Below are 9,415 nucleotides of genomic sequence, written 5' to 3' on the forward strand. Positions count from 1 at the left end.
CGGATTCATCTTATCATTCAATTTGTAATTAGGATGATTGTCGATGTCAATACCCTTATTCTCGTAGAATTTACATTCAATGAGACATATAGATATAACCTTAGCTAACTTTTCAATTTCAGTAAGCACTGCCGCATTATGACCAGCAGCTGACAAAGAATCATATACATATATGCACCTATGATTGAAAGATATAACCGCAAGAACCCAATGATGTTTTGCCTTTACGTGAACAAGAATGAACATATGATCAATCGTATGCCATGGCACTGCAGCATGCATGCGGAATCCACTTACGTACTCATTCAGATGATATTTCTTTCCACCAGCATTAAGAATTACATCATCCAATTTATACACATCAAACACACTTATAACATTGTTCATGAAATTACAGTCTACAATGCTGAACTTATATGAGATATTGGGATCATACTTGAACTTCTTTCGCAGATAGTACAAGCATACATCAATTTGTTGCATTATAAATAAATTTCATACTTAATATTAAATAAACAAATAAAAAAATCAAACCTTACATATGAAAATATCATGTACATATCAGTGAACGTATAACATACTTCATATGTATATACAAATATACATTTTCAACTATAACAATATAATCAATTACAATTATTCATATAACACAGAACTAATATTTATTCCAATATACAAATCAACGTAATAATACATCACTTACCTCATCTGACCACGTCTGGCTAGGAGTACCCATAACATAGAACCAATTCTTATCTTCAACAGATAAAATTTCAAATTTGATAACTGGTATTTTTGTCTTTCCCTTCAAATAATGTTCTTCTTTGCTGTTCCTGTTTATTCATTATACATATTAGACTGTAATTTACATAATCTTAATTTACAAAAGTTAGTACTATTAAGTTGTAAGATGTATACCTCTTCGAATGATATTTAAGAAGATCCAATGAAAGCCACGTCATGAATTTGTTGGTGACCTTAGTGTCTTCTATCGCATTAACTGGATGAGATGTGAAGGGATGCTTCTGATCGAATGCTCTCCGTTGCTCTTCCGTGCTTACTTTATTATTAAGTTATATAATTAATTATGTAAATATAATCAATTACATAAGATGATGTAGTATTATAAGTAACAATAAGTATACTGCTGAAACAAAAGTTAAATCATATGTCTTAAAACTGCAATAGATGTATTTCTGAAATACATATGAACAAATGCAGAGTAAAAATATCTAAACAATATAACTTCAAAATAAAAAAAAATAATCTTCAAAATATAACCATATCTCATTAAAAACAATTATAGTTGGTCTAAAAATACAATTGAACAACAAAATACAAAATCATACTTCAATATTCATTAGAAAAAAAATATAATTTTAATATATAAAATAAGCAAATTTGTTAACTAAAAAAATATGTTAAGAGTACTAGCAGCCATCTGTTGAACCAAATTTCATTGTGTATAGATGGTCGTCTAATCCTTGAAACATGCATTGGCGTTTGTTGTGCTTGATTTGCCGATGGATGTACAACTATACTTCATTCAAGATTGACATAGGCATTAAGACTAGGAAGAAGCTCATCCGAAAGAGTGATCTGAGAGTCAGACAAATCTTGATCAGCATTGCTTTCATCATTTACTCCCGCAGGAATGTGGACTGCACTCTTATGTTGCTGATCTAACTTTGAATTATCCACATCATTAACCTCTGACTCATGTTCCGCTGGTGTATTTACATTCATCTCGATCGCACCTTCTTTGTTTTGTATAAATTTTATAAAGATCTAGTAAGGTAGCATTTTCCAACAAATTAAAAAAAGCAATCAATGCACGTATTGTAGATACCTTGAACTCATCTTCAACTTCAACATTGGCTTTTGTTATGGAGTCAAGATCAATGCTTCTAAGGACGTCATCTGAAAATGTGAACTGAGATTCTGATATTTGTACTTCACCAATACTTTCGTCAACCGTTTTTGTGTTCTATACATGTTCATACAAATTAAATAAAATAATATTTTTGAAGAACTAAAAAACTAACCTATATGTATTCAGCATATCGGAGCGACACATACATCTCTTGCTTCATGCACATCTATATCAGTTTTTTCCTTTCAAAAATGAAACAATAAAAAATTAAAATAATTATTATTCATCAATATAACTATACCTAACCAAACAAAAAAAAGCTCTACCAGAACAATGTCATTATCCTCATTATATCCATCAATCTCAATATACACATCATTCATACTGTTGCTTTGATATCCTGCCATCTCTTCGACAACCTGTTTTAATATTATTTTTTATAATGATAAATTAGAATTGTATATATAAAATTAGTTGACTATAAATGTACGGAATTTACTTACCAATGTGCCTTCAGGATTCTTATTAAACTCATGAACAAACTTTGTAGTCGCTTGATGGGGTGATGTACTCTTAACATTTTCATCCATTGGTGGCTGATCAGATTCGCTGCCTTTTGCTTGTTTCTTCGCGTTTAAAACATGAAAATATAAATAAAAAACAAATAGTAAATAACAACTTAGTTGTAAAAAAATACATATGTTGTAAATGTATATATGTTGTACCTTATTTTCATTAATTGCATTCATCATCTGATCAAACCTGGAAGACACTAGGCCACATACATCATTAAACTCTTGCCATACCTGAATTATAAAAAAAAAAAAATTAGAAATGGAGAAATAAATTAATGAAAAACTTAAACAGAAATTACCTTTTCACAAAACTTATCAAAGACTTTCTTCGAGACAACACCGTCTTCATCTTCAGAACTGAACGAAGATGGAGTAGGCGACTGAACCGAAATAGATTTTTTAATGTCAGGCCGATTTATGTCTTTTCTATTTCCATGTAGCGTAACTTTTGTTTGAATTGGCTTGTGAATTGGAGTCCTCGCAAAAGGAATCTTTGCAGAACAGGGTGGAGGGGTCCGTTTTGCTATCTGCTCATCTACACCTTTAGGATGTGGCTTCAATTTTTTCTTTGCAGGTGAAGCTGATGAATCGCCATGAAATTTTTTCTTTGTGGTTAACTGATTTTGTCTTTATGGAGGATCCTGAAAATCATCATCCGAATTAATGTCATCTTCATATGAAAAACTGTAATCTCCTTTCTTGTTGGCTTGATATTCTTAAAAACAACCTACAATTTAAATAACATAATAAAAAAAATAATTTATATGGTAAAATTAATTACATTATAAATCAGTTAACCATGATCCAAACCCAATAATGAATATACAATGACAAATGGTATGTTGTATATATACATATACCAGATTAGAAAATATATTTACAAAATAATCAACATCACATAAAAAGGATAAAAAGTAAAACTAACCTTGTCATTTGTATCATCAAACATACTTCCCATAAGAGTTTCATATCTTGGATGAGGAGAATTTGTCTTCCAATTCAAAATACATGGGATTTGAGAATCCACCTTGAAAGCAACATTACGAGGCACGTTTGAACAACACTCGTACAACCAAATTTGAATGGCCAGTGGCATTCCAAGAAGCATATAGAACTTTCCTTTCGGCTTCAACTTTGAATGCAAGCTTCTAGCTAATTCTTCAAATGCAATCGATCCCCACAGATAATCACTGTAGCGATCACTCTCAACCAAATTAAAGTGGAGGTGTGGAATAACTACGGTATCAACTGACGATAGTAAGAATGCGTGAATAAAATATAAATCGGCAAATATTAAAGCATCTTCATTGTTATCATTTGGTAAGAATGCGTGAATAAAATATAAATTGGCAAATATTAAAGCATCTTCATTGTTATCATTCCCCCAAATTTTGTCAGAAACAATCGCAAATAAACCTTTTTTCTGTACAAAACTCTCACCATCAAAATATTGATCAATAATTTTATTTGGGCACTCCTCGTCAAACACAAATTCATCCTTATTTGCAGCACAATTCAAACCAGTCACCAAAGCAAACTCTCTAATAGTGAAATGAAGAATTGTGCCCTTTGCTCGAATGACTATGACACTTGTAGAACTTTTCCTAGTTTCAAGTGACATAATTCATCTCCCTAACTGGGCTTGGCCGACACAATCTTTCTTCTTCATTAAGAAACCAAATATACTTTTAGTTCAAAACATCTTGTACTGACTCTTCGTCAACATTGTCTTAATATGGTCTTCAATGTCATTGACCGTCTGACATCCTATATGAGGAGCAAATTTGGGCAATACACGTGCCATGTATATTTGATCACGAATGACCTAAACAACAAAAAAATGCATTTATTTGACAAAACAGTCTCTTATATGTATTTATGAAATACATCTTAAAACTAGTTTATACAAAGTGTCTTATATGTATTTATGAAATACAACTTATAGTTAGTTTATAAGATGAATAATAACAAATACAACTATGTATATAAAAAATAAATTTCAACAAAGAAGAACTACATATCACATTAAAAATCTACATCGAATAAAAATCTTAAAGGTAACATAAAAACACATATTTAAACTGCATGTATTTTCATAATACATATTAGAATTATATTTCAACAAACACATTATGTATTTTGTGAATACATGATTTGTACAAATTTAATTAACAAGACAAGAATATAACAGCCCATATACAAATTATAACAAATGTATTTTAATAATACATATTAATACAAGCATTCTTTTATATGTATTTATGAAATACATCTTATAGTATGTAAAAAATACATTTCAAGAAACAAGAACTACATATCACATTAAAAATCTAATGACTATCAACTACAACTTAACATTGAAAAAAAATCTTAGAGGTAACATAAAAACACATATCTAAACTGTATGTATTTTCATAATACATATTAGAATTATATTTCAACAAACACATTATGTATTTTGTGAATACATGATTTGTACAAATTTAATTAACAAGACAAGAATATAACAACAAATATACAAATTATATAACAAATGTATTTTAATAATACATATTAATACAAACATTCTTTTATATGTATTTATGAAATACATCTTATAGATATTTTATAAGATGAATAATAACAAATACAACTATGTATGTAAAAAAATACATTTCAACAAACAAGAACTACATATTACATTCAAAATCTAATGACTACCACATACAACTTAACATCGAATAAAATTCTTAGAGGTAAACATAAAAACACATATCTAACCTGTATGTATTTTCAGAATACATATTAGAATTATATTTCAACAAACACATATGTATTTTATGTATACATGATTTGTACAAATTTAACTAAAAAGAAAAGAATATAATAACACATATACAAATTATATAACAAATGTATTTTCAGAATACATATTACACTTCTACAATTGCTATTTCAGAATTTTTTCCAAAAAAAAATATAAAATATATATATATATATATATACAGAAACCTTCCAATTAATAAATACAAATATCTTACTCAAAATTTAGATATGAAATACATATTTAAAATATATTGTATATAGCATATACAATTCATTTCAATAACAAGATTTTAGAATAGTACCATACCTCCTCCACTTTCTCTTGTTTAGATTCAGAATCTGATGCAACGGGACTTGCAATTTTACTACATTCTCCTTTTTCATCCGACTTGCTCCTTTTCACTGATTTTTGAAATTTTGTGGGAGATGAAGTTTTTGTCAATCCTTTCCTTTTCATTATTTCCACAATCTTTTCGGAATCGTTACGGTGCTTAGATCTCAACTCTTCAATGGTAACACCTTCCTTAGACAGAACATTAGTAGAACCCAAATTAAAAACTTGATCTTGTGTTAAACCAAGACTAAACGATGGTACTTCATCGGTGAGTAAATTCTTCGGTTGATTTTCTCTAACTGAACAACTTCGATTTGCATGTTGAGCCATTATAAATTTCAACAAAAAAAAATTGATCCGAAACAGACAATTTTCGCAGACTAATATTGAAAAAAATGGCGACAGTAAACACATTAACAAAAATTAAATGGAAAAAAATAACATGCATTAACTGAAAGAAAAATTTATCTTAAAAAGTGGAGATGATTTTTATCAAGATCGTGGGAGAGATATGTGAAAATTGAAAAAAAAAAAAAAAAACGAAAGTTGGAGGGAAGTAAATTGGTAAAGTAGAGTAAAAGTAGGGATGTGAAAAGTTTGAGTAGATATCACGCGCTTCTAAAAAAAATTAATAAAATATTGCTATTTTTGTTATTAGTTGTAATTTTACCAAACTATTGTTATTTCTTGTAATTAATGTCTTAAGGTTGTTAGTTTATGTAATTTTTCTTAACAACAACTATGACTAAGGGTGGCAAGTGGGTCGGACCGGATCAACCTGGAACCGGCCCGTTAAAATTAGCCGGGTTGTGGGATGGGTTGGAGCCGGGTGGGGGTTAAGTGGGTTGGGCCGAGCAAACAACCCTAACCCATCCCACTTAACCCAACCCGGTCAAACCCACCTAAACCCGATCAAACCCGGTTAAAAATTCAGTCAAACCCGATCAAAAATAAAATTTAAAAACTTTTTTTCAATATACACTATATATACCCACCTATATACATTTTAAATACGTTAAACAATATATATACACTATATATATAGTACTAGAGGTGCATGACCCGTGTCAGCACGGGCCCAATACTATAGACATCTTTAAGCACTAATATTCGATATTAATGAGATACAAACATAAATGTACATTGATTTAAAACGATAATTTTTTAAATAATAACTATTTGACGGTACTCGCTAAGGAGTGAAGTTTTATAAGATAGTTTTTTTTCACATGATAAAAAAGTGTGATGTGTCGTGTAGTTGGGTTATTTTAATTGTTTGATGATAAGATTGAGACCTGTTACAAAATGTAGAAAAGATGTAGAACTAATATTCATAGGATTAGTTCATATAAAAACTGGAACAAAAAATACTTCAATTAACAACAAAGTCTTGGATCATCTTCTCAAATATGATTATGGTTGAAGCAGCTGCAACAAACATGTCATAAACGCATATTTTTCTTGTTTTAATTAAATACTATTAATTTTTTAATACATAAATGACTTATAATAATTAATTAGGGGTGATATAGTAAAATTACAGCACAGCTCTTGAAGCAGCCATGTCGAAATCAATATTTTAATTAAATATTATAATTTTTTAATACATAATTGACTTATAATAATTAATTAGGGATGATACAGTAAAATCACGGTTGAAGGAGGTCAACTTAATTTAATACATCAAGAGTTAATTTATCATTTTATGTCTATTTTTTTAAAATATGACTAAATTTTTAACACTTAGATGACTCATAATAATTAATTATAAGTGATATTTCGCAAAATTATGATTGAAGCAGCTGCAGCAGACATGTCATCTATTTTTTAATTAATATTATTAATTTTTAATACATAAATGACTTATAATAATTAATTAGGGATGATATAGTAAAATCATGGTTAATGCAGCTGAAACAAACGTCATAAATATCTATTTTTTAATTAAATATTATTAATTCTAATATATAAATGACTTATAATAATTAATTATGCGTAATATAGTAAGAAAATTATTAATTCTAGTATATAAATGACTTATAATAATTAATTTAGGGTAATATAGTAAATCACAGAGCAATTAGAGATAATATAGGAAGACATATCATCAATTTTTTTAATTAAATATTATTAATTTTTTAATACATAAATGACTTATAATAATTAATTAGGGATGATATAGTAAAATCACGGTTAAAGCAGCTGAAACAAACGTCATAAATATCTATTTTTTAATTAAATATTATTAATTCTAATAATTAAATGACTTATAATAATTAATTAAGGGTAATATAATAAGAAAATATTATTAATTCTAACATATAAATGACTTATAATAATTAATTAGGGGTAATATAATAAATCACTGAGCAATTAGGGTAATATAGTAAATGACGAGGCAACTAATTTTTTTAATTAAATATTATTAATTTTTAATACATAAATGACTTATAATAATTAATTAGGGATGATATAGTAAAATTACGGTTAAAGCAGTTGAAACAAACGTCATAAATATTTATTTTTTAATTAAACATTATTAATTCTAATATAAATGACATATAATAATTAATTAGGGGTAATGTAATAAAAAATATAATTAATTCAAATATATAAATAACTTATAATAATTAATTAGGGGTAATATAGTATACCACAGAGCAATTAGGGGTAATATAGACGAAGCATTGGTTGAAACAATAGACAGACATGTCATTTATTTTTTTAATTAAATATATTTAATTTTTTAATATATAAATGATTTATAATAATTAATTACAGATGATATAGTAAAATCACGATTAAAGCGGCTGAAACAAACGTCATAAATATTTATTTTTTTAATTAAATAATATTAATTCAAATATATAAATGACTTATAATAATTAATTAGGGGTAATATAGTAAATCACAGAGCAATTAGGGGTAATGTAATAAATGACGAAGCAGCTGATTTTTTTAATTAAATATTATTAAATTTTTAATACATAAATGATTTATAATAATTAATCAGGAATGATATAGTAAAATCACGATTAAAGCAGCTGAAACAAACGTCATAAATATCTATTCTTTTAATTGAATATTATTGATTCTAATATATAAATGATGTATAATAATTAATTAGGGTAATATAGTAAAAAAATATTATTAATTCTAATATATAAATGAATTATAATAATTAATTAAGGGTGATATAATAAATCACAAAGCAATTAGGGATAATATAGGCAGACATGTCATCTATTTTTCTAATTAAATATTATTAATTTTTTAATACATAAATGACTTATAATACTTAATTAGAGATGATATAGTAAAATCACGATCAAAGCAGTTGAAACAAATGTTATAAATATCTTTTTTTAATTAAAGATTATTAATTCTAATATATAAATGACTTATAATAATTAATTAATTCTAATATATAAAAGACTTGTAATAATTAATTAGGGCTAATATAATAAATCATGGAGCAATTAGGGATATTATAGGCAGACATGTCAACTATTTTTTTAATTAAATATTACTAATTTTTAAATAATAAATGACTTATAATAATTCATTAGGGATGATATAGTAAAATCACGGTTAAAGCAGCTGAAACAAACGTTATAAATATTTATTTTTTAATTAAATATTATTAATTCTAATATATAAATGATTATAATGATTAATTAGGGGTAATATAATAAAAAAAAATATTATTAATTCTAATATACAAATGCATTATAAGAATTAATTAGGGTAATATAGTAAATTACAGAATAATTAGGGAGAGTACAGTAATTGACGAAGCACTGGACGAAACCAGTGCTTCTATTATAT

At 26.9% G+C, this 9,415-nt stretch overlaps 1 protein-coding gene across 1 annotated transcript; it reads right to left on the reverse strand.

Moving 5' to 3' along the window:
• Positions 1-1,542: 1,542 nt before the first annotated feature.
• On the reverse strand, positions 1,543-4,069 carry LOC124896320. The gene is made up of 8 exons (XM_047407880.1): positions 3,374-4,069; positions 2,748-3,065; positions 2,599-2,679; positions 2,377-2,499; positions 2,200-2,292; positions 2,080-2,115; positions 1,850-1,987; positions 1,543-1,788 (listed from the first exon to the last, which is right to left on the reverse strand). Exons 1-8 carry the CDS (start codon positions 4,067-4,069, stop codon positions 1,543-1,545), a joined length of 1,731 nt encoding a protein of 576 aa, XP_047263836.1.
• Between the last annotated feature and the right edge of the window lie 5,346 nt (positions 4,070-9,415).

The sequence above is a fragment of the Capsicum annuum genome, chromosome 2, assembly GCF_002878395.1.
Source record: "Capsicum annuum cultivar UCD-10X-F1 chromosome 2, UCD10Xv1.1, whole genome shotgun sequence".
Lineage (NCBI taxonomy): Eukaryota > Viridiplantae > Streptophyta > Magnoliopsida > Solanales > Solanaceae > Capsicum > Capsicum annuum.

Excerpts from the sequence above, each read along its gene's own strand:
- LOC124896320 (XM_047407880.1), bottom strand. The coding sequence starts at position 4,069 with ATGTCACTTGAAACTAGGAAAAGTTCTACAAGTGTCATAGTCATTCGA. Across the intron at positions 2,293-2,376 it reads AGAATCCTGAAGGCACATTG|GTTGTCGAAGAGATGGCAGG; the intron begins GTAAGTAAATTC and ends ATATTAAAACAG. Across the intron at positions 1,789-1,849 it reads AAGTTGAAGATGAGTTCAAG|ATCTTTATAAAATTTATACA; the intron begins GTATCTACAATA and ends CTACCTTACTAG.